At 38.8% G+C, this 27,018-nt stretch overlaps 1 protein-coding gene across 1 annotated transcript in view; it reads right to left on the bottom strand.

The window, feature by feature from the left end:
- phgdh (phosphoglycerate dehydrogenase) overlaps positions 1–27,018 on the bottom strand; it is an 89,907-nt gene that overhangs the window by 38,517 nt on the left and 24,372 nt on the right. The window contains exons 5-7 of the mRNA XM_035409101.1: positions 15,153–15,251; positions 14,894–15,026; positions 2,921–3,069 (exon numbers count right to left, since the gene is read on the bottom strand). Of these exons, the coding sequence (XP_035264992.1) occupies positions 2,921–3,069; positions 14,894–15,026; positions 15,153–15,251 (381 nt within the window). The remainder of the gene's footprint in view (positions 1–2,920; positions 3,070–14,893; positions 15,027–15,152; positions 15,252–27,018) is intronic.

The raw sequence follows: 27,018 nt of genomic DNA, 5'->3' as shown, positions 1-27,018 counted from the left end.
CTTAAACTGGAAGTTTAAGTGACTTTGGCAAGGTCTGGCTTATCTATCTCTCTCTCTTTTCTGGTATTTTCAAATGAATTGTTTAATGTTTTGTATAATGTATTCCGTTTTATAATTTAGAAGTAGTGAGCCTGCATTCAATAAAGAATGTATGATTTCAATTCATTAGTCTAATTGACTGCTTCTTATTTAATCTAATTATTTGATCTTAAAACCTGATATAGTTTGTTTGACTTGTTGGTTGATTCCACCAGTAAAATGTAGCCTGACCTATTAATGAATTCAACGATTTAATTGATAATTTTCATTTTCAACAATAATTATTAAATCACGTTTTTTGGCAACATTTGTGAAACACACTACAGAGAAATTTCATCCCATGGCATGCAACAAAAAATTTCAAACTGTAGTCCAAAAAAGTGGTGTTTTATTCAGGTACAGGAGTGTATGATTACATATTTACGTGTGTGTACCAGTGTGTCATTTACCTGTCATTTGTTCCAATTCCAACATTTCTAACAGCTCTGGTAAAAAAAAATGGACAAATTTAAATGCTTTACAATGGACAAAAAGTATTTTATTCATTTTCGGAGAGGTGTTGAATAGGTCTTTAGACCCCTAGACATCCACCTATACTGATGAAAAGATAGTAATTCCCCGGTTTCCTGAATCAAAACAGTTATGTAGTGAAATATGATTATTTTATGATTTACAGCAATGCCCAATTTTGTCATTTTGGATAGATAGAAGGGACACCAGGGTATATAGATTTTTCTTCATAGATCTTTAGTAGCTCTGCATATCACTGACAGATTTTGCACGCATGTGGTCAAGGATTTAGCTCAGGAGGTAGAGCTGTCGTCTGGCAACTGGCCTTCTGGGTGTGTTGAAGTGTCCTAGAGCGAAACATCTAATGCCAATTGCTCTCAATTAGCTGGTTGGTGCCTTGCATGGCTGCCTTTTGCCATTGGTGCGCAAGTGTGTGAATGAATGGGCATTCGTTGTAAAGCACTTTGTGCAGTAGTTATATAAATGCAGTCCATTTACCAAGCAGGTTATTATCCAGAAAATGCATAGTTTTACCTGTTTTACATTTGCATTTCATTTCAAGCTAAAGGAAAATTTTCTTTACCGAGATTTCTTTGTATTTTTGGCACTTCACTTGCACCTAAATTATGAGAACATTAAAAACATACACACAGCCAGGGCATATGGCACTTCAGATTAGAGCAAACTACCCACTCTACTCAGTTAAAACTGCTCTGAGGGTATAATAGATATATATTTGCAGGTCTTTTGAAAGTGCACTTAGGTGAATCATTTTTGCAAAAATGTTTCTAAACCCATTTAAAATCTAACAGATTCCAGAAGTCGGTGGAAACCTGGCAAATGAAATTCAATATAGCTAAATCTACATGTGGGGGGAAAAAAAACATACGGTCAGACTACTTTATGGGAGGAACAAAATTGGAATGTGCTCAATTTGAAAAAGACTTGGGAGTAATAGGTGATCAAAGCCTTTTTGGTTCTAGGCACTGTGTTGTAGCAGTACAAAAGGCAGCCAAAAATATTGATTATAATAAACCCAAGGAGGTTACACTTGTCTTACACAATACCTTAGTCAGACCACATTTAAGAGTATTGCACTTCTGGAGACTGTACAAGAAAGACAGAAAAGGTTCAAAGAAGGGGGCAACTAAATAAACTGGTTTGTTGTCTGACAGATAAAAGTTATAAGGAAATATTAAGGTGCTTTATCTCTTCAATCTAGGTGCAATTTGATTGTTAATCCCTTTTTTGAATTTAAAAGCCTCAAAGTAAACTACAAGAGATTCTTCAGGTTGAGTTCTGCTAGTTGAACAAGGGGGCATAAATGAAAATCAACAAAAGTTAATTCCACACCAACATTAGGAAATATTTTTTCACACGGAGAGAAGTCACTTTGCAGAACAGCTCGCCAGGTCATGTAGTAGAGGCAGAAAATCTGGGTATTTTCAAGACAAGGCTTGATACACTGTTAGATACTATCTAGTCTGTAGGTCATCAGATCACTAATTTAGTCAAGAAAATATCTTGCATTGTTGGGCTAAATGGAATGTGCTCATCACTGTGTTGTGTTTTGTGTGTTGTGTTAAAATCATTAAAGATCCTTTATTTCACACAATGATACATTATTGGCTTTATCTATTTATGAAAAAATAATTCTAACAAAAAATGAAAAAAAAGATTTTTAGAGTTCTAACTCGAAACATCTTGGCTGGATTAACATTTTCACCTCACAAAGTTTTGGACTAACAACTCCAGGGACCATCCAATATCAGGATATTATGCACTGAACATAAGTTTATTTAATTAAAGACATATTATAAACTCATTTAAGTGCCTATCTTTAGCATACATGTATGGTAATTTAAGTGAATCCTTGTGGCCTATCAATACTTCTATGTATATGGTATGCATTTTCTAGTAAAGCTGCAGTATGAAAGTTTGGAGAAAGAAACGAGAGAGAACTGGATTTTGAAAAACAAAAACCTTTTATCAGTAGATGTTTTCTAAGCAGGCATCTCTGCTCTGCTCTTAGCTGTGTAAACAGCACTCTGACAGTGCTGGGATGCACAGGCAGGTAGGCAAGCCTCCTTGCAGAGAGCTGTCCTGATTGGTTAAGATCCAGGCATGGTGAAATTAAAAAAAAAAAAAAATAAATAAAAAAATAAAAAACTTACATAGAGCAGCTTTAATCTCTTGTATGGATGTAAATTCCTGGGTGGGATGGATCCTGCCATTTTTCAGTGGTACCGGGAAAAATTGTTACATTATGCAAATAATGTTCATAGTTCCCCCCTACATATCTCAAATGTTTTTCTTTAAATGACATATAAAAACAACGGAAATGAAAAAACAGCTGCGTTATAAGGCTCACCTCAACAAATACATCAAGGCCTGCCCCACCACATTGGCCAGACTCCAGAGCTCTGAGCAAAGCTGCCTCATCAATGATGCCTCCACGAGCACAGTTCACCACCTTCACACCCCTCTTACACTTGGCAAAAGAGGCATCATTCAACAGTCCTGAAGAAAAAAGTGATGCATTCACTTAAAACCTGTCTTCCAAAATAACATTTTTCTCTTGGGTACTATAGTTCCCCTGCACAGTGTCTCAAAAATGCATTAAACTAGGGAAACAGGAAAAAGGGGCTACACCTTGCATTGAAGACAGTGTTAAATTAAGATGTTTCAAACATTTACATGCACAAAAGGCACCAGGGAACAGTGACAAAGAAATACAATTAAAAAATATAAATTAACAGCTGTTCAAGAGAGCTAAAGTAGGAAGGATGTGAAATGAGTCTGACAACACTGTTTCAAAAGATTCACTTCATCAAGGGTGTATGTATCTCACACACACACACACACACACACACACAAACATATATAAACAGTGCAGACTGCAAGTATTTGGACAGTGACACAATTTTTGACTATCAGCTTTAAGGGCATGTACAACTATATACAGTGATCCATGTAGGAATTACAGTCTTTTTTTGTACAGTATAGTCTCCCCCATTTTAGGGTACCAAAAGTAACTCGACAAATGAACATAATCTTAAATCAAGTAACCATATACAGTACTTGGTTGTAAATCAAGTGCAATCAAATTTGAATTCAATGACTGCCTAAAATCTGCGATCCATAGACATCACCAGACACTGGATATGGTTCCTGGTGATGATCTGCCTGGACTGCAGTCATCTTTAGTTCCTGTTTGTTTTGGGGGTTTCTGCCTTCAGACTTGCCTGCAGCAAGTGAAATGCATGTCCAGTTGTATTCAGCAGTGTGTTTGTGGTTATTATCCGGCTGCAAGGTTAAGTGCCAATGAGTTTCGAGGCATTTGGTTGGATGAGCTCTATGAGAAAACTAGGAAAAATGTTAGTCACAAAGGTCTGCAACCTGACCCAAGGCTGTCGGGACACAAACCTGCCGAAAGCTTTGGGCTGTCTTCATTTTCTAATAAAGACATTGGGTGTGGGTCAGGTTAAATTTTAGGGCAGTACTTTCTAATAATTTTAGGGAATTTTATTTTTAACAGTAGCCTATGTATGTTTACACAGTGGAGGGCTGCAGGCTGTTCTTATCTAAGCTACTTTCCCTTGGTCTGTTTTTGTTTACGTGTGTGAAGAGGGTATAAGTCCTAGGTGCCAGTTTTTAGGCTGACACAGCCTACTCTTCTTCGTCGCAATGAATACAATCAAGCAAAAAATAGCCAAGGGAAAACTACAAAAAAAAATTTAAAACATCTGGTAAGTCCTATGTGTGGGACAGCTGTGATGTTTTTGCAAATGCTTAGAAAGAGCCCCCTGGATATGTGATGTGCAAAAATTGGCACACAATCCTTAAGAAAGTCTGCAAATTGACTCGCGTGTCTGCTAACAGCTTGCTGCTCGATTCCACCAGTACTTCATGAGAATGCCTCAAAATTACTAAAAGGGAGAACTCGGTCATAAACATGGAAATACAGAAGATTTTGTGCTTTAATGATATGGGAATGACAACCAACTTAGGGAGTGATGATTATCCAAAATTAATTATATGGCCATCACTTGTCACTATGTCGCACCGAACTACAGTCTGAACAGCCGTAAACTAACCACTGCATTGTTTCCATGAGAGGAAGTCAAGTCATTTCTCAATAAATACTACAATCAGGGACAGGGCAAATTGCGATATTAAAACCGATGGGTATTCTGCACAGTTTGTCAGCACCCATGGATTAGCCTCCCTCAGGCTGCTGGAGCGGACAACAGTGTTGGAGCAGTCGCTTCGGCATAAAAACAGAAAGGTGAGTGGTTTTGGTAGGCTAAGAATCTTGTTACTGCTAGCTTGTTAACATGCTGAATTCATTCAGAATTTGTCACAAAGTTGTTTGAAGTTGATTAACATTTGATAAATTCACTGTCACAGTAATCATCGTTATTTTCTGTCACTTTATTTGGGTAACTAGCTGGTTAATATCAGAAGAAAGTAACATTAAGCCTAATACTTGGCATTGTTGGGAGTAACATTTAAATCTACCATTAATGCCTTGTGACACTCAATCTACTGTAGTAGCCTCGGCCACATTTAGTACGCTAATGGTGGAGCGAGCTCATGCACCTGGGTTGTGATAAACAAGCAGCCCAGATGCTTAAAGGTGTGCTCTTCACCTCTCTACAAGGCTGAGACTGGGAGCATGCACTCAAAGAGAGAGCGAGTCCATGAGTAGACTTAATGTTAAAGTAGGCAAAAGCAACCTGGCCGAAAAGAGTGCAGCTGAAAAGCATTCACCGTGTTCTGAGTTTGTTATTGCAGTTTCTTATTTCAGTACATTATTTTTACCTGGAATCCGTGAAGGGGAAGGCTGGTCATAGTCTTTCTATAGGTAATAAAACGGTGGTGAAAACCAAAATTGCGCAGTAAATACACATTGAGTAACTCCAAAGCAAGCTTCTACAGTGACATTAGATGCCACACATCATATCTCTGTATATGACAGGGCAGACAACAATATGGAGCTATCCAACCAGTGGGATCTCTTTTGGTTATTTATCCCATTTAGTGTACTAGAGCTTACCGAGTAGACCCCATAGCTCACACCCACATAGTGCAATAGGCAATGTCAAGCATTTTTTAAAATTAGAATTTTGACTAAATGGACTCTCTCTCAATATATATTTTGCCTTATTGCCATATGCCTCAACTATTTGCAGTTATTTATATTTTACTCACATCTGTATTTATGTAAATGTATTGTATCTACTGGGCTAAATCTTGAAACAAGTTCAGTCTTCCAAACAGAGAAACACAAACATGTAGTAGTTGAATGGTTATTTTAAACTGTTGGCCTTTTGTATCAGCTATCTCTTGAACAGCAATTTGCACATCTATTTATTTATTTATTCTTAATGTGTTCTGGCATTTTTCTTCAGTCAGTTTCCTATTTCAGTGGTTATACAGTAAACTTCATAATGTTTGGGACAAAGCATATATTTTCTTGAGTTGGCTCTACAATTTAAAATTTGTAATCAAACAATGCGCACATGGTTTAAGTGCACATTCTCAGCTTTTATTATATGGATATTTTTTATACACTTTGATTTAACCATGTAGAAATTACAGCACTTTTTATACATAGTGCACCCATTTCAGGGCACCATTAATGTTACATAATGTGACATATTCATGTAATGAAAATGAAAGCAGTCATGTTTAGTACTTTCGCACAACCTTTGCATGCACAAAGTGTCTTTGTTTAAATGCTAGAAGTATAAAAAAAATATGTTTTTGGAACTTGAGGCTGCAATGAATAGTGGGGGGAGGAGGATGGGGATGAACATAATATACAAGGGTACAAACTCATTAGGAAGGATAGATCCAGTAAGAGAGGTAGGGGTATAGCTCCCTATGTGGAAAAAAAATTATTATTAATGTGCCGAAAATTCCTAGTGAGGACATATGGATAAAGCTCATATAGGGTAACATCAAAAGGGCTTCATGGTAGCTGTGTGTTACCAGCCGCCAGCTTCAGACAGTAGTGTGAACTCTTTGGAAACATAAAACAAGCTTGTCAGGATTGTGAGACTATTAGTAAGTTGAAGAAGTGGTCTCCCCAATGAATGAACAAAGCCATACAAGAGAGTTTGAGGGAAAATAAAAACTGTATAAGATTTATAAAAATGACAGCGCTGAAAGTAATAAGGGTGAATATTGTAATATGCGTGCTAAGGTTAAAAAAGGACTATGGGAAGCCAAGCAACTTTTTGAAAGGCAAATTGCCCAAGATGCAAAAAGTAATCCTAAACATTTCTTTCAATACTGTAGTAGGAAAAGGAAAGTCAAAGAAGATATCAGGTGCATCAGGAATGAAGAAGGATAAATATTGCTCATGCCTTAAATAATTATTTTGTTGAGAGTTTTACAAGAGAAGAGGTTGCTAATAGACTGGAAGGCATATTCAGTATTCAAAATGTCTAATCAGATATTGAAAGAGGATAAAAAAGTACTGGATTAATTACTTAAACTAAAGACAAATAAGGCAGCAGGCCCTGAGTTAGGCGTGTTCAACTTTAAACCACTGGCAAATATTTTTAGACAGTCCTTAGAAACTGGAGAAATACCTGAGGACTGGAAGCAAGGTAATATAATACCAATATATAAGAAAGGGGACCGTACTGATCCAGGAAACTACAGACCTGTCAGTTTAACTTGCATCACATGTAAAACTCCTTTTTGGCTCACCCAAATGGCAGCTCTAGTTCCTTTTCACATAGTTCATCAACCCCAGTTCATCACTCAACTTGCTGTGCTGGAACGTTCTAACTTGCATGACCTCTGATTGCCTCAAATGGACGTTGTTAGTGCCAGCATGAATAACAATTTGGGAAACTTTATGTTTACCCTTAGCCAGTACTTTCAGATTTGCCTTGATGACAGTTGCTCTAGCACCAGTAATACAACTGACTATCATTTAAAAACTCTCACATCTCGGACTATGGATTTGCCAATTATTAGCAATTTCTCAGGTGTCTATTCTTCGACCACAGAACTCCTGGCCCATACTCTGACTTTGTAGAATTTCGTTCTCACTTAGCTATGGGCAATGACAAAGTGGTGATGTTAGCTGATTTTAACCTGCACTATGAAAATGTAGACAATGGCTTAACATCTGCATTTATGAATATCTTGAAACCAACAGGCTTTACTCAAAACGTTGTCAGTCCCACACATTATTGCAGTTCTACTTTAGATCTGGCCTTAAGATTTGGTGTTGATGTCAGTGATCAGTTTTCCACCCACAAACCTCTATTCTGTATGAACATTTTCTTACAACACTGCATCCATAATTGGCAGATCCCATGACATCTGAACCTAAGATGTGCATAGGTTGCACCATCACGACTACCACTGCCACAAAATGTATTGATACACTTCCGGAATACTTTGATTCAGGTATTTCGGCTTCCTCCTTGTCAATCGATGACCTGGCAGGGGGACAGGCTATTGCACTACGTAAAACCCTTGATGTAGTTGCTCAATTAAAAAGTAAACAAAGTTGTTGAGAAGAGACTTGCCCCTTGGTACATTGACCAAACACAGGCTTTTAAACAGAAGTCTCTTCAACTGGAACGCAAGTGGAATTCCACTAAACTGCAGGTATATCACCTGGCCTGGAAAGAGAGTCTTGGTGTCTATAAGCATTCTCTCACCAATGCAAGGTCTTTTCAAAGCCTATTCAAGAAAATCAGAATAATCCACAGCTTCCATTTGAGACAGTTCCTAATAATCATGCAGCAACTAAACCTCAAATTCCAACTTCTTGTAGCAGTAATGATTTCTTGACTTTCTTTTGCAGTAAAATAACAGAAATTAGAGAAAATAGCTTTATGGAAACCACAGACCTGCTTCCTAGACACACAGAACGACTTGAATACTTTACTCCCAAACAAGTTTCTTCTTCTCCAAATCAACCACCTGTACTCTTGACCACACACCCACATACTACTGAAGGAGCTATTGCCTGTTCTTGGAAAACCAATTCTTTATACAATTAACTCTTCATTGTTATCCTGCTATGTCCCCATATCCTTTAAGGCAGAAATCAAGCCATTGCTCAAGAAATCAAATTTGGATCTGGCAGACCTGGCTAACAACCCTGTGCTCGACATTAACACTTGCCTACTTTTCCTGGACAAGCAAATTTTATAATCGTCCAACTGGAAAGGCTATTGCAGTAGTTCGATCTGACAAGTAAAAAACAAATGTGATTTTAAAAATCTGTATGTACGAGCAAATTAACTGAAGTTGTAGTCTTGCTTTGTTAGAGATGTAGTTTCCCAGCTGTGTCTGCTTGCTACCAAGGCACAGGTTAGCTGCGTGTACGCATCATTTTTTCTACAGTGTTTGGGTGAACCACATCTCAGATGCATGGCACAAGTCTTCTGCACTCCTCCAAACATCGCTAACTCAGGAACATCTATTATCGACCGGGCAAGGGGGGTGTGTATCAACCACCTCAAACGCTAATGTATTTATTTCATATTTATTCTTGAGGACTGATGACTGTTACCAATTAAAATAGAAGAAAATATCTCTGCGATGGTATGGGCTATCAAAACGCTTTAATTTTCATGTGAAACTAGATGTTCAGTGATTTCTAAAAATATCTAACCCTGCCCCCGTCCCAAGCCCCTGTTTACCTAAAGCACCACCTCGACCCACACAACTGTTGGCCCCCTTCTTTAACCCCCTTTCCCCGGTTTCAGGTCAGATGAGTGCGTCAGAATCGTTGGGGCAGAGTTGTTGGCGTTGTGGACATAAGGGGCACAATCGAAAAGATTGTACCCTGATGGAAGTGAACATCGGAAGCCACACTCCGCACACCACGCATCCTTCACCTGCTCCAGCAGAGACGTATCTCATACCAGTGAGTATAAAAGGGGATACAATCCAGGCGTTGTTGGACTCTGGTTGCTATCGTACCCTTGTGCACCAACGCCTGGTTCCACCAGAGGAAATTGATAGACTCACGGAGGTGGGTATTCAGTGTGTGCGCACAGGGATGTACATTATTATCCAACTGTACAAATTACATTTTCAATTGGGGGACAAAAGTATAGCATGGTGGCTGAGGTTACTCGCACCCCCCTTACACTAATTCTGGGACATGATTGGCCAGGGTCTCAGAAAATGGGGAGACTAAGACTAGCAAAGGGGCCCAACAAAGGGGGCCCGCCAAGGGGGGTGGTTTTTCAGGCGGCTCACAACAATCCGATGGCAGGTCATCTGGGGCAGGACAAGACACTTAACCGTATAATGGATCGATTTCATTGGCCAGGTGTACAGGGTGACATCCGCCGGTAGTCTGCGGAGTGCCCGGAATGTCTAAAAATAAATCCAGCAGCCATCCCAAAAGCTCCTTTGCATCCACTTCCATTAGTCGAGGTCCCTTTCAAAAGAATTGCCATGGACCTCGTCGGGCCTTTAGAACAAAGTGCCAGATTGCTTTGTGTTAGTCATAGTGGATTATGCAACACGATACCCAGAGGCAGTGCCCCTCCGCAATATATCAGCTAAGATTATTGCGGAGGCATCATTTCATTTTTTATCCCATGTGGGAATCCCAAAAGAGATTCTCACAGATCAAGGTGCCTCATTTATGTCACGAACACTAAAGGAACTGCAAAAATTGTTGGACATCAGATCTATTCAAACTAGCGTCTACCACCCTCAAACCGAAGGGCTGGTAGAGTGGTTCAATAAGACCCTGAAAACAATGATTTGTAAGATCATTTCCACTGATTTACGAAATTGGGACAAACTAATTGACCCCCTGTTGTTTGTGGTGAGGGAGGTTCCCCAAGCCTCCACAGGGCATTCCCCCTTTGAATTATTGTACGGGCGAAGGCCCCGTGGCATTTTGGACCTGTTAAAAGAAACATGGGAAGAGGGTCCAAGCCAAAGTAAAAACAAAATTCAATACGTGTTGGACTTGCAAGCAAAGCTGCATTCACTTGGTCAAATTACACATGAGCATTTGCTTCAGGGGCACGTCAGATCTACCATCTCAATTTGCTAAAACTGTGGAGAGAGGTAGACCCTGCTTTGCTAGCTACATCGGAGGTCATGCCAGACCAGGACCGGAGATTCCCAATTTGAATAAAAATAATCTGGTCCAAATTAACAGCCATATGACTCTGAAGCAGCAGGCAGAGGTAGCTCGATTGCAACAGGAATTTCCTGACGTCTTCTCCCCCCTACCAGGAAGAACAATCTTTATAGAACACCACATACATAACCCCCCCCCCCTTCCGGGCACTGTAGTACTAGGTCGCCAATATCGACTGCCTGAACACAAAAAGAAATTAGTACAGGAGGAATTTGCCAAAATGCTGGACATGGGAGTAATTGAGGAATCCCACAGTGACTGGTGTAGCGCTATCATACTTGTTCCTAAGCCTGATGGGGCTGTTTGTTTCGGCGTGGACTACCAAAATGTAAACGCAGTTTCAAAATTTTATGTCTATCCTATGCCTCGGGTCGACGAGCTGCTAGATTGGTCAGGCATACCGTTGAGGCCAAAAGTTTGCATACACTAAACTCAGTCAGGTTTGTGGGCCTCCTTGCTTAGACATGCTTTTTTAGTTCAGTCCACAAATTTTCTATGGGATTCAGGTCAGGGCTTTGTGGTGGCCACTCCAATACTTTCACTTTGTTGGCTTTAAGTCATTTTGTTACAACTTTGGAGGTATGCTTAGGATCATTGTCCTGCTGGAAGACCCAGTTGCGACCCAGTTTTAACTTTTTAAGTGATGTCTTGAGATGTTGCTTCAGTATTTCTACAAGATCCTCCTTCTTCATGATGCCATCTATTTTCTGAAGTGCACCAGTCCCTTTTCCAGCAAAACACCCCCACAACATGATGCTGCCCCCATGCTTTAGAGTTGGGATGGTGTTCCGTTGGATTAAAAGCCTCACCCTTTTTCCTCCATACACAGCGCTGATCATTATGGCCAAACAGTTACATTTTTGTTTTATCTGACCAGAGAACATTCCTTCAAAAGGCTAGGTCTTCGTCTTGGTGATCACCTGCAAACTTAATTCTCGCTTTTTTATGCCAGTCTTGGAGTAGGACCTTCTTCCTTGTGCAACAGCCTTTCAGGCCATGGCGATGTAGGAGTCTCTTAATGGTGGATGTAGATACTACCTGATGCCTCCAATTCCTTCACCAGTTCGTTTGTTGTTGTCTTGGGGTTCAGTTGAACTTTTCAGACCGAAGTTTGTTCAGCCCTGGGAGTTAATTTGTGCCTCCTTCCTGAACGATTCAGTGTATGTGTGGTCCCAAGGTTTATTCATATTTTTCAACCTCATGATGGCCTGCTTTACTGCCATTGACACTTCTTTGGTCCTCATGTTGAGAGACAATAGCAACATACTCCAAATGTAAATGCCACACGTAGAATGAACTCTCAACATTTTGTTAGCTTTATTGTGCATTGTCTAATACTGCACTGACACACAGCTGGCCAAGAAACAGCTGATCTGCCAATTTTTCAAATACTTTTGGTCACTTAAAACGGGGGAACTGTTTAATAAAAGGGCTTTAATTCCTGCACACATCACCCGATATGGATATAAATACCCTGAAATTAAAACTGATGGTCTGCACTTTAACCTCATATTCGATCTTTTATCTCACATCCTATGTGAAGTACAGTGACAAAACAACTAAAATTCTTTCAGTGTCAAAATGCTTACAGAATGCAGTGGGTGTACACACACAACTCACTTTATTAGGTAGACCTATCTAGTACTGGGTAGAACCCTGTTTTGCCTCCTGAACAGCCCACACTCCACAGCATGGAATCAACAAGGTGCTGGAAACATTCCTAAGGGACCTTAGTCCATACTAAATTGATAGTATAACAGTTTCTGTATTTTTCAGCCAAGCATCCGTGCTGTAAACAGGGGTTAAATTGGGGGTGGACGCGGGTGGATGGCGTCCACCTACCTTTGGTAAATAAATAATTAATTTTGACCGGCAGTTTTACAAATAACTATGACAATCCAGTCCATTTTTCGGAAGCTCCAGTCCATGTGTTCCCTCTAGCCAGTTACTCGCTCAACCAATCAAAAATCAGAAGAAAAAAAACTCAGGAGGAACAGTCATTTATATAGACCGGCACAGAATGAAAAATATCGTTGATTGTCTTGATTGTTTGGAAGCGGACGTGGCAGGTAATTTCATTAACATGTAATTTCATCTATTCAACATTTTAAAGAGAGATGAATAAACAGCCCCCACGAACGCCGGCTATTATTAACGGCAACTTTGATTGCTTGAGCAAAATCAACAGGTTGCTGGTCAGTGGCTAAGCTAGGATTGAATATTTCCCACATAAGCTACATAATGTTTTATTCAGCGGCAACTGGTGAGCTGAAAATCGGTGGGGAGCAAAACTTTCCTTTAAACTAATCATTGATCTCAACCTGTTTTCATTAGTAATATTCCTTTATAATCAAGCGTGCCAACGATCGGATCAATCAAATGGCAAGTAGCCTAGCAGCGTCTTCATACCATGTTAGGGGGATTAAATCATAAATTCAAATTATCCGTTAAAAATCTGTTTTAATCACCAAGTAGTCTACACTTAACAAACAAGATACACCAGTCTGTTATCTACCGTGTTAGCTTTCAGAATAACCAGCAAAAACAAAACCTGCACTTCAATTTTGTTTACAATCTACGCATCGCAGATATTTGCCATGAATACGAGTGTGGAGAAAGAAGTGCATGTATCCGCAAATAATGTTGATTAAAAATGTGCACAATTTCGTACTGCAAATGAAAATAATTGTAGGCTATAAGGCCTAGGCTAGTTGCTAAAACTGCCTATTTGGGGAGAGCTGGCTATATATGATAGTATTGAGTAGCCTATTTTGTGGATTAATTGTATTGATACTCAAGGAAAATCAGGGGAAAATTCTGCCACTGCTTGATTAAAATGGATTTTTCTAAATCTCATTTATCATTTAATCTCCTTAACACAATGTGAAAAAGCTGTGTCCCTTTCCAATTGATTAGTCAGATGTTTGCATGCTTGTTAATCACTGAAAATTAAGTAAAACTGTTTGAGATTAATTATTAGTTTAAAGGAAAGTTTTGCGCCTCACCAGTTTAAGAAAGATGGATAAAGGAGGAAGAAAGTGAGGACAAGAGGAGGATGACCGATTAATTTTGTGGGTAAAAAAGAATTCTCAGCATTAATGACACTCAACAAATCTGAAATATATTATGTAAAAGCTTGCATCAATAGTATACATTATTTTAAAAACATTGTTTTCCTTAACAATTATGTGCACAATACATTAAAGATACAACTATTTTGAGCTGAGACATTCACTGGTTTGTACCTTTTTTCACCCACCTCCCACCGGACCTCAGGGTCCACCCACCACCCAAATCCCAATTTAACCCCTGGCTGTAAACCACCCGTTCCACCTAATCCCAAACATGCTCTATTAGATTGAGATCTGGGGCCAGTGCAGCAATTAGAGTAAACTCAAATCAATGTTGTGCCCAGGGGTCATAACCGTGTTGGCTTGTGAAGGACCTTTTGGTCAAAATGCGATTTTTACCACGGACATACAAAACTTGAAGTGGTCAAGTTTTAATTAATTAATTTGCATGAAAAAAAATAAACTTTTCTTCCCAATCAATTTTTTTTTTTGCCACAGACACGTTTGTCCTTGTACGGACACGTTGATGACCCCTGGTTGTGCCCATGGAACCAGTCTGAGATGACGTGTGCTTTGTGACATGGTGCGTTATCCTGCTGAAAGCATCCTTTTGAAGAAGGGCAGATTGTGGCCATAAAGGGATGCACATGGTCAGCAACCACATGCAAAGTATGACAAAGTATTGAAATGATGCTGAATTGACAGCAAGGGACCTAATGTGTGCCACAAAAACATTCCCCACACACCCACCATCAGCAAGCATCATTCACACAAGGCAGGTTGGATCCATTAACCCGCCAAATTCTGACCCAATCATCTGCATGAAATCGAGATCCTTCAGACCATGCAACTTTTTTCCCAATCTTCAATCGTCCAGTGTTGGTGTTCATGTGCCCACTGTAGCCTCAACCCATGATGGTCTTCTGCTGCTGTAGTGCACCTGCTTAAAGGTCTAACATGTTCCTAACATGTGCCCTTCCATCACACCACACATACGCACATACATTATACTGCAATTCCAAATTTGGAGTAAAGGAAAAATTTTAATAGATGTTTTTTTTTTTTTTTTTTAAATAGTCATTAAGATCTCCTTTTTCTTTTGTTAAAAAAGTAAAAAGAGTACCTGTTGTAGAGGGCATGAGAGGGGTGTGTACAGTGATGTAATCACACTGAGGCCACAGCTGTTCCAGAGACATCTGCTCAACACCCCAAGTAGCAGAGATTTCTGGGGGAGTGATGGGGTCATAGCCGATAGTCTGTCAAAACAAACACATTCTTTAAAACAACAATCATTTAAAGAGTGCTCCTGACAGAACAACTACTACCGATTGTCTTTTGGAGCATACAGCAGAAAACAAAAAAACAATTTTCAGCTCACCAACCTTCATTCCAAAAGACTGCATCCTGGTTGCGACTTCCTTCCCAATTCTCCCAAGACCAACTATTCCAAGAATTTTGCCATACAGCTCTGTACCCATGAACTGCAAAAAGCATAAAAACAACTCTGGTTGGGTCATTCAGAGTCAGCAGCACATTAGCGACTACCAAAATGCTCAGAATTCAGTATTAATGACTGGACGACCCCCATTTGAGGGCCAAGCATCAACATTGCCAGCTTTAGTTTCTGATTTAGATGAAAATCTTTATTGTATTTCTAGAGGAAATATGTTACCACAGTCCATGCAGTGACCGTGCCTCAATACAACACAACTGAGTTTACCTACCGACGCAGTAAAATAAAACAGCGATTTACCCATCAAGATATACAAGAACTGGAGACAGCTTACATTTACCGGTTCCATCGATTCCTATGGGAGCCTATGAAGCCAATTCATGGACACAGCCATGTTTGACAACAGTCAGACATCATAGAGTTATACAATTTCTGTAATCTATACAGTACAAATCAGTAGATTGGTGCAAATATATGTATACATACATTATCTCAGAAATATGAAAATAATAACAAAAAAATAAAAAAGAAATGAATGACGCTTCGTGAATAACTCTTCATACAACAATATTGTTTTATTACTTTTCTTATTATTTATTAACCTAAGACATTGTAATAGTGATTGAAAGTCAAGTAAAAATGCTTTTATATTTGGGTAAGACTTTTGCTTTATGGATATGGAATTTTCTTAATAAAATGATAAAATTAATTATGAATTCCCAGACCTAATAATTTGTGTTGGTAGCCACCAATTATATCTTTCTCACCCAATTTAATAATATGCCCAGTTTCGCTAAGAATGAAAGATTCTATTTCACTCCAGAATTTTGTGGTTTTTGAACAAGTGAAAAATAAGTGTGGAAGAGATTCAGTGTCAGTTCTCCAAAACCCACATTTATCTTCAATATCAGTGAATTCTGATATCATTAAATTAGACGGATATATATTATGTAGTATTTTAAAATGAATCTCTTCAATTTTGTTTGGGATGCAAAATTTAAAAGGGTAAAGCCACGACCTTTTCCAATCAATGTCCTTTATCTGTGAATTCCAAAATGATTTACCTCTTGGCGAGGACCATTTCCCATATAGACGCTTTCATTGGACACACGCGCGTTGCCAAGGTTATGCGCTTGGCCCGAAGTTAACTTCTGCTTTGTATTTGTTTATTATTGGGTTTGTGTTTACTGGCTAATATGGCACCGACTACAAATGGAGTGAAAGTTAAGCTGATGAGCAGACTGACGTTGGGCTCAGGTTGTTGTGCTGTGGGGTGCAACCTGACCTCAAGAACAAACAAAAAGTTACTTACGAAAATTAGTAAAAATACATAATTTAACTTTGTAACCCCACTAGGGAATTGTGAAATTAATTGTTTGAATCCCTGCGATTATTATAGCTGTGCTTGCCTGTGGTTACTTCGTATTTTTGGGGAATAACTGGACATCATTATCAATTAAAATGTAAGTCCTGTAAAAATACACATAATAAACTCTTTAAAAAATCGACTTCATACATACACATTTAGTAATACGAATACTGCCTTATTTACTATATCAACTTAAGACAAGCAACTCGTAATTATCTCATCGCGACCCATTAAAGCCAATGGTGCAGACGTTGCTTCATAATTTCAAACTGCTTTCCTAACGGCAATTTTGCATCCTGCGACTTGAGTTACAACAGTGAATATGTACGGATTCCTAGACGTGCTGATAGAAACCACCCTTTCTCATATTAACCTCAAATACGCACGACAGGATACCAGTAAATTTATGTCAAGTTCCATTCATTTATATGGGGTGGTCGATCCACGTCCCCTTAGCAACCAAAAGCTAGCGCTGGACCACCTCTGACTTGAAAGAATTGAGGAAATATTAGGTAGCACTGCTTTGAAATACATCTTATGTAATTTCAGTGAGGCAAGATAACCTGTATTGTTTGTAGTACCGTAACTCGGCATCTTTTTGATATCAAAACTTTTGAGTAACTTGGCATTTTTGTACATTGAAAACGTGTTTTTTATGAGATATCATTTCTTTTTGCAAAGCGTTTTATTATGAGTGAGAAATGCGAAGTGACCCTGTAAGTTGTGGATTATGGCTATCCTTGTGTGAATTTGTACAGTCTGATGAGCGTGTACTGTTTAGCAGTTTCGGTTTGCTATATATGTAAAACAATGGCTGTGACAAAGGGTGCGGTGGCGTAAGCGTAAACGAAATAACGCAACAGAAACGCAGGTGAAATATGGCCAGTGTATGTACTCACGGATTTGACAGCCATCCAACGAGCCTTGATTGAGAAAAGAATCAGCAAGCCCGTAGAATTAGAGCTGCCTAGGTCGCAACTTGTGTACCCTGCTGTCCTGCTCCGTTGTCTGTTATTTCGTGGAGATGCACTTTTAGTGTTTGTAAGGAATTTTGATAGGCTTATCTGCAGGTGGGAATCCTGTTCGCTGTTTTGCTAAGCTAGAACCGGAAAACTTGATAGTGGAGAATAGGAGCAAGCGCATATGGCCCAGCAGGCTTTGCATATGAGAAAACAACAACAGTGTGAGAGAAGTTAGGACGAAATGATGAAATTGCGTAGTTGAAACAATATGTTTTTAGCAGAATGGGTATGTAGGTGAAGACTGAAATGCTCACAGACTATAGTGCGGAGTAAATAAAGTGACCATGAGCGAGCTTAGTTTCCTTATGGAACGGTATATATAATAGTCGGTGTAAAATATCACCCGTTAAAGTGTATGGTTAAGTAACGTGTGAAATCTATTGCAGTGATGTGTTTTTATCATGTTCAGTACTAGTAGTTATAATTATGAGTGAATCATGATTTTAAATGTAACTTTTATTGGGGAGTTGCAGGACGTACATACGTAGTAATTGTTTGTATGTGGCTAGATGGAGAACAGGGCGAGGTAACCTGAATGTAGAAACGTGGCGTTTGCTGATAAGGTTTTGTACTGGAGAATAGGAGCAGACGCATATGTCCCAGCAGGCTTTGCATATGAGAAAACAACAACAGTGTGAGAGAAATTTGGATGAAATGATGAAATTGCATAGTTGAAACATTATGTTTTTAGCAGAATGGGCATGTAGGTGAAGGTTAACATGATCACAGAGTATAGTGCGAAGTAAATGGAGTGACCATGAGCGAGCATATTTTCCTTATCGAACGGTATATATAACAGTTTCTATAAAGTGCTAGCTATTAAAGTGGATGGTTAAGTAACATGTGAAATCTATTGCACTGATGTGTTTTTCTCATGTTCAGTACTAGTAGTTATAATTATGAGTGAATCATGATTTTAAATGTAATGTTTTCTTGGGGAGTTGCAGGACGTACATACGTAGTAATTGTTTGTATGTGGCTAGATGGAGAACAGGGCGAGGTAACCTGAATGTAGAAACGTGGCGTTTGCTGATAAGGTTTTGTACGGTAGCCAAGTAAAGAAATATAGTTAGTAGAAATGGCACAGCGGTGAGCTGGTGTAACTTTTTAATAAAATGAATACATTTGCCGTCATGAAATGCATATGGGTGGCCGTGAGTGAGTTTTGGTAAAGCAAATATAAGCGTAAGAAAACGTTAGTGTAAAAGAGGAAATTATCTGCCTGAGGGCGAGGCGGGATTCAAGCCTTCAACCGGAGGTTTACCCGTCTCTGATTTTGTTAGGGCAGCACCATGACATAGCTATGCAATGCGTGAAATATCATTAGCAAACCTGTCCGTGGTTTTAAAGAAGAACACAGGCGAGTAAGCACAGAAGAGCTCCCGTTGAATCCATATGGCTTTGCAATATTGTAGCTGGTTAATAATTGAACGTGCAGACGGTACGTCATAATGCAGTGTATACGTTCGGTGAACGGCGGGTAGCAAAAGCAATAATTGAGAAGTAGTAGACAATTATTAGTGAGGGTAAAAGCAGGTTAAAGAAACGCGCTCCTAGCTGGGCTTGAACCTACGACCCTGTGTTCCCAAGACTGTTACCTTGCCCACTAGGCCACCGGCGGACTAGGTGTTTGTACTGAAAATGTTTCAGAGTAAAAAGGTATGGGTATTTTGCATGTGTATGCGAGTTTTTGATTGGCTCGTGTAGGTGAAGATTTGGCTGGTGTCGGTAAAATGTCCAATGGGGAGACATGTTATTAGTGGGATAGGCGGCAGGAAAAATAAGAATGAGAAGAAGAAAGAAGAAGGAGAAAACGCAAAATCCCCTTAGTTTGGGGCTTTATTGTGTGGACATGTGAAGTTGTTTATGAAATCTGTCTGTTGAAATGGGGTCAGAATGTACAGAATTTAATGTTTTTAAGGGCTGAGTGTCTGTGGCTGTTGTGGTTATTTCTGTGGGGAACCCTGAAAAGTGCCAAACTCTCGGTGCTGTACAGGTATGGGGCATGCCCCGGCGTAACTTGGCGGGATGGCATACCTGCCATCCCAATTGGATCTCCTTGTTGCCAGCCTCAGCACTAAATTGCGCACAGCCTGTCAATCTTTTTTTTTTTTTTTTTTTGCACTCAGACATTATAGTGGCTCCGTTTATAAACAAACATAATATTATGTTAATTATGTTGTCATATTGTTTATTACTAATGCAATACAACTTTGATTTAGCGCCGTCGGCACAGTTGCTGATGTAGGCTACTTTTTAATTTGCCAGTAGGCTACGTCTCATAATGACAAATGCTGGTTCAGTCGGTTCGCATAAAATCAAACCGGTTTAAGCTCGTACACTGGACCAGACTGGCAAAACCGGAAACCGACCCAACCCTACTGGAGACTCCTTCTGCTTTTGTTAAAAGAATTCTTCATAAAATCGACAAATCTCTCTGCAGCCATAACTTTAGAATAGTCTCAGTTTTAAAAAATCTTACTAGGAAAGTTAAGCTGCTGTCGGTATTTTTCATTTTCACCAATATTAACGCCAAGATACTTAATGACCTGTTTATCTGGTGACAATGGGCTGTTGGCACCAGAGTGTGAGCACTGGGTACGTAAATGTGAAGGATCCCGGTAAACACAGAAAAATGATGTTAACCCGCGGGGGTGCGCTCCGAAAAAGCTTTCAAACTCTCTGACGAACTGTGGCTTTGCTGGTTAGCTACAGGAGTTTGTGGGAAAAAAACAAGTGACTCATTGTGACAAGGCAATTTCTAATGTGGTTTCTAACACTTCTGCTAGTTAAAGTAATAAATAGGGCAGTCAATATTTTTATGGAAGCATTCGGCTAGACTGTACATTTAGAGGGGCAGCTAAGTGCAAATTTTGGTGGAATCGTTCACTTTGTGATACAAGCACCAAATTTCGCACAGGGACTCATCAAGGGTTAGTTGGTATAAAAATAATGTTAGCCACTTGAAAATCAACCTGTAATGGTAATTATATGAGTGAATGCCATGCAGGGCACACTGGCGACATCACTGTTGTGAAACTATGCATGGAGTTCAGTGTCAGTGCTTCTATAAAGTAATACAGTTAATAATGACATTACCTAGCTAGCTAGATAAGTACTTATTAAATAGCTATGGGACCTAGCAAGACTGAAATGCAGTGAGGTGTTATGGTTAGCTAGCTAAATAACTATTAAGTTTCACAAGCTAGCTATGGAGCTGTCTTACTGACTAGCCCCAGCCAGCTTCTAAACGGACAGTAGTAGAGTAGTAGGACAGTTGTAGCTAGCTAACTTTTCAGAACGATACAGACATTCGGTGGTACTCGACTGTAACATAAGTAATTATATCTAGCTAGCAGGCTAGCCACGACTTTTGACTGGTTTTAATCCAGCAGTCCAAGTGTGTACTCTCAGCCATTCTGTGTTATGGGAGCTAGCTACTGTTGTTTAAAAGAAACATACAAGTGACTTCCAAAATAAATAGAAATGTGATTGGTAACTCAGTGATTGACTGTAGTCTAACAGGTGCTTAGTGCTGTCTAAAGCCGTAAATGACCTCCCCATGGTTGCTAGCTATTCTTAGCAAGTGTGACTCTGCTCTCAAGCAAAATGCATCGTTGTGAAAAGCGATTGCAGACAGGAACAGCTAGCTAACATAATTCACTTGACTTATCTGCTTGCTTTGTCCTGAATGACTGTGCGGTGCATAGAAAGCAAAAGATTTAATCAATATTACGTTTTATTTTTTATTCAAATGGAAACATTCAAACGGAAATCAATGTGCTTTATGTTTTTGGCTATGCATATAAACAATGTGTAGTAATAAAATGAGAATTTATCACCTACTGCAATATTGGCTGGTTTTCATTGTTTACAGGAAAAAGTACCATGTGGGCAAAGACAACTTTCGATACGATTTGCTGTACTGTAATATTGTTAGTCCTACTATCCTGAACTCTGGTACTGGCATAATTTAAGCAAACAAGATGGAAATTATTCAAGTTTGCCATTGTGCTGATAAATGTACCCCATCACTTCAAAAACGTCCCGGTCAATTGTGCTTCATGAAATACACGCTAAGAGACGACAAATCCACTGAAAAATGAACGTTTGTATCCTTAGGTGAGTAGTAGCCAACAATTAAAAAAGAACCGTGAAATGAATTCAAAAACTGTAATAATAAATAAATGGGCAAAATGCAAAAATTACGTAAAATCTTGGTAAATTAGGCGTATTATATTCATACAATCGTCATCTTTGTAAATGACATGTTTATCATCTTCATCACCACTTAATCAGCATAATTTGAAACATAATTTAAGAGCAAATTAAATATAGCTATTCTCATTTTTTAATTTATGTTTGCCTATTTATTTTTCATATTACGTCATCATCAACACCATCATCATGCAAAGACCGACATTCTACAACTAAGAACATTTTAATGATATTAGGCTATTAGCAATATCAAAATGAGAATGTAGTCAAAATAATATTGTGGAACCTTAATTTAAGAGCCACATATGCCCAGCTTTATTAGCTACAAATAATTTATTTATTTGTCACGAGTCATCACCATGAACAATGGACACAAGAAAATAATGGCAGGTAACATTACTATCAGAAATATTAATATATCAAAATAACAATATAATCAAAACAATAATGGCGGTGGATTCATGTTAGTTCATGGTTTAATACTCTGCGTACTTTCTGATATATTGGTTCTGTGGATGCAACTCTGAATTCAACCCTTTGCTGCATTGATGAGTCAATAACAGTCTCTTACTCATTCACGTGCAGGTGCTCTCGTAAGCAGTTACGAGCACTGTGACGTAAAACTATGCGGACCAAACTGGAATGAAATAAATCTTATATCTTCTGTGGAACAAAAATTGGTGCCTGGGTCGTAATTAGTTCAGTATGAAGACATTTTATAGATAAAAAGTTTTGTCCAAAATAGCATAATTTGATTTGGCCGTGGTAAATTCGTAGTTTTGAATGTACTTCAATGGGGAAATTTGCTTTTTGGCACCAGAGGCTTACTAAACTGCAATACCTCGAGTAACCACTGGAGTTTATTAGCTTCACCGAGAATGGCAATCCCTGGTCCCCTGGATTTACCTCATTCAAGATTTGCGCGACTCTCAGCCCGAGGCACTCAAGCAAGAAATTGGTTAATTCTTGGTAGACATACGCACACTGATTAGCCGCATCTTTAAATTCGTGGTAGCGATATGCGCCCTGATTGGCTAACACCTTGGTAGATTCTTGGTAGGGAACAAGGATTTGATTGGATTTCACTACCAAGAATTACAGACTCATGGCTTCCTCGGGGCATTTCATGATGGCGCATTTACTGATTTTCTTTAACCCTCTGGGGTCGAGAGCTCCGCCGGCGGAGCTCGACAAGATGAAATTAACTTTCGTTTCTATTTGGATGATTAACTTCACGTGCTGTTATCATACAGACGCAACAAAAACATTGACAGAAACCTTAGAATCGCGACTTTCCAATGCGCCCACTGGCAAATAATATAAATTGTTTTAAATGTTCCAAATTTGATTAATTAGATCATGTATGCTTCGCTAAACTTTACTCATTACTATGTGAATTTCGCTCAGCAGGAAGTCCGCCCAAATCGCATTCACATGTTAACAACATTATAATTACTCTCCATAGAAGGAGACTAAAGGAGGGGAAATGCGAGATCCATGTGAGAAATGCCAAGTCTGCGAAAGCGGGAAAGAATGTCACAGAGTGTCGCCTAATTCACTTCTTTTGAGGTGAACATTTCGTTTAATTTTGGAAAATGGTCCGTCCGGAAGCCGACACTGATGAAGAGCGGGGGTCATTTCGAACAGCGAACTGATCCAGCTGAGGATCAACTTCATGCGTAAGTATATTTCTTATGATCATATTGGTAAATATGTGTACTGTATTGCAACGTATCTGTGTGTTTGTAGGAATATCCAGCAATGTGCGCGTTTGTGAATTCCCACACTACGAACGATTCGAACTATTGCATCTCAAAATTATAGGTTAGGCTCTCTGCGTCTGGTTGTGTTAGAAGTATCAGGTAGACTGTATGCTTTTTGATCATATTGGTAATAAATAGCTCATGCCTGGCGTGTAGTGGCGTGGCTAGGATTCTAAAACTGATGTCCTTGCACAATTGATATTAGCATACTCTAAGTAAGTTCGGGAAATAGCAATAAAATAACCACTTAGCTAAACAGACCTAGCCTAGTTCAGATTGAGGCATTGTTATTGATGAGTTGCGTGTAGTTTAGTTGGAATATCAGTGTTTATTTAGTTAAGCTAATGTTTTTTCGTTGATAGCTTGCATTATTTTTAAATGTGTGCTGTATTACATTCTCTGTGTGTTTGTAGGAATATTCACTAATATGAGCGCTTGTAAATTCCCACACTACGAATGATTTTAACCATTGCTTCTCAAAATGATAGGCTACCTCATCGATTGTGCCAGGACATCAGTTTTAGAATCCTAGCCACGCCACTACACGCCAGGATTGGGCTATCTATTACGAATATGATCGAAAAAAAATACAGTCTACCTGCTACTTCTAACACACAACCAGACGCAGAGAGCCTAGCCTATAATTCTGAGATGCAATAGTGTTCACTGTGTGAACTATACTGTGTTCTTGGCTAGAAATAGCTGTAAAAAATAAGTATTGTATCTTACTGAACCTGTGTTTAGTAATTGTCTATGACTATGAAATGCACTTTTTGTACGTCGCTTTGGATAAAAGCGTCTGCCAAATAAATGTAATGTAATGCAATAGTTTGAATCGTTCGTAGTGTGGGAATTTACAAACGCGCATATTGCTGGATATTCCTACAAACACAGAGATACGTTGCAATACAGTACACATATTTACCAATATGATCATAAGAAATATACTTACTCATGAAGTTGATCCTCAGCTGGATCAGTTCACTGTTCGAAATGACACCGCTCTTCATCAATGTCGGCTTCCGGACGGACCGTTTTCCAAAATTAAACGAAATGTTTACCTCAAAAGAAGTGAATTAGGCTACACTTTGACATTCTATCCTGCTTTCGCAGGCTTGGCATTTCTCACATGGATCTCGCATCGCCCCTCCCCTACTCTCCTTCTATGGAGAGTAGTTATAATGTCGTTAATGCGATTTGGGCGGACTTCCTGCTGAGCGAAATTCACATAGTAATGAGTAAGGATTAACGAAGCATACATGGTTTAATTAATCAAATTTAGAACTTTTAAAACAATTCATATTATTTGTCAATGGGCGCATTGGAAAGTCGCGATTCTAAGGTTTCTGTCAATGTTTTTGTTGCGTCTGTATGATAACAACTCGTGAAGTTCATCATCCAAATAGAAACGAAAGTTCATTTAATCTTGCCGAGCTCCGCCGACGGAGCTCTCGACCCCAGAAGGTTAAACTGGTTTTTAAATGTTTATATAATCATGTTTCACCCGTTTTCTGAATTATTTATTAGACGTCAGAGCTCTAGAAAAGCAACTACACAAGCTTCCACTAATGGTGATTGTCTTGTCCCAAGGTACAAGACCTCATTTGGTCAGTCTGTCTTCTCGGTAAAAGGGGCAAAACTCTGGAACTCTCTACCCACAGATCTAAAACTAGAGATGGCAATGTCTTTAATAGAGGACTCAAATTCTGGCTAAAATCAAAACAACAGTGCTCACATGAATAAATTATGACTGATTTATTGTTTTGATCATGTTGTCTCTGCTCTATAGCTCATGTATGTATTTAATTCTCACTATAATGCTTTTTTCCCCCCTGTATTTTAATTGTACATTTCACTCTATTGTTTTTTTTTTTCTTTCTCAAAGCCTGTGGACAAGTGTTGAGAATTAGCATGTATGCTAAAACACTTAAGCAGTGCATCTGGTTTGTCCAATGTAATTGTGTTGTCCATGTCCAAATAAACTTAACTATATAAAAGAGATACTAGTAATACCATCTGTTTTATATACCGTTCAATTTGGAAACTCATCTCGCTCATGGTCACTATTATCTTTGGACTATAGTCTGTGATCATGTCAAACTTCACGTAAATGCCCATTCTGTTAAAAAAACATATTGTTAACATATAACTACTCAATTTCATAATTTTTCCTAATTTCTCACATAACTATTGTTATTTTCTGATATGCAAAGATTGCTGGGAAAAATTTCTGTGCAGCTATCAAGTCTTCCTGTTCTCCTTCTTGAATTATTATGTAAGGTCAGTGATCTAGCTAAACAAAACAGTGAAGAGGAGTCCTACCTACAGCTAAGCGTATCAAAATTCCTTATAAACCTTAGAAACACTAAAAGTGCATCTCCACGAAATAACAGAAAATGGAGCAGGACAGAAGGGTACACAAGTTGCGATGTAGGGAGCTCACATTCTATGAGCTTCCTGATAATTTTGTCAATAAAGGCTCGTTGGATGGCTGTCAAATCAGCGAGTACATACACTGGGGACATCTCTTTTGTTGCTTTTCTGATGGTGCAACCGTATATACTTACGCCTCCACACCCTTTGTCACAGCCATTGTTTTACATATATAGCACAGTGACAGTGCTAAACGGCACACGTTGATCACATTGTACACATTCACACAAGGATAGCCATAATCCACAACCGTTTCTTAAAGGGTTACTTTGCATTTTTACACCCAGGTCCACTCTGCTGCTCATCACGAATCATGTCCTCAACTTGCCACCCCCAAAATCTCGCTCTGCCTCCCAATCAAACCAGTCTACATGCGGGACTGCCTACGCTGAAAGTGTGTTTGCATGTATGTATGTGTACGCATAGTTCTTATAGTCTACATTTAGCCTATATGCATTACTGTTCTCACTTTCTGATAACAAACACTTTGCAAAAAGAAATTATCTAATAAAAAACATGTTTTCAACATACAAAAATGCCAAGTTACTTACACATACAAAGCTCTGTCTGTAACTCAATCATTCAAACTGGCAAAATCTAGGCCTGCCATTAAAAGTATTGATATCAAAATGACACCAAGTTACTGTACTACAAACAATAAAGGCTATCTTGCCTCACCAAAATTAAAGAAGCTGTATTCCAAAGCAATGCTACCCAATGTTTCCTAAATTGTTTCAAGTCACTTGGCCCAGTGTGACATTTTACAATGTCATTCAAACTTTGTGTCACGTCAAATACGTCTAATTGCCTCACATTTTAATTCATGTACAAAACTTCTGGTGAATACCGACAGGAAGCATATTAATCAAGAAAACATATGTTTATACTTGGTTGTCAACTTTAATTTTACTAAATGTAGCCTACAAGTTCTTGTACATTTGCTACTTACAATAAATACTGCATGTAAAATAAATATTGTACATACATACA

The sequence above is a fragment of the Anguilla anguilla genome, chromosome 3 (assembly GCF_013347855.1).
Source record: "Anguilla anguilla isolate fAngAng1 chromosome 3, fAngAng1.pri, whole genome shotgun sequence".
NCBI lineage: Eukaryota > Metazoa > Chordata > Actinopteri > Anguilliformes > Anguillidae > Anguilla > Anguilla anguilla.
Note: the sequence above shows the minus strand (reverse complement) of the source record. Positions and strands in the feature narration are given on the sequence as shown.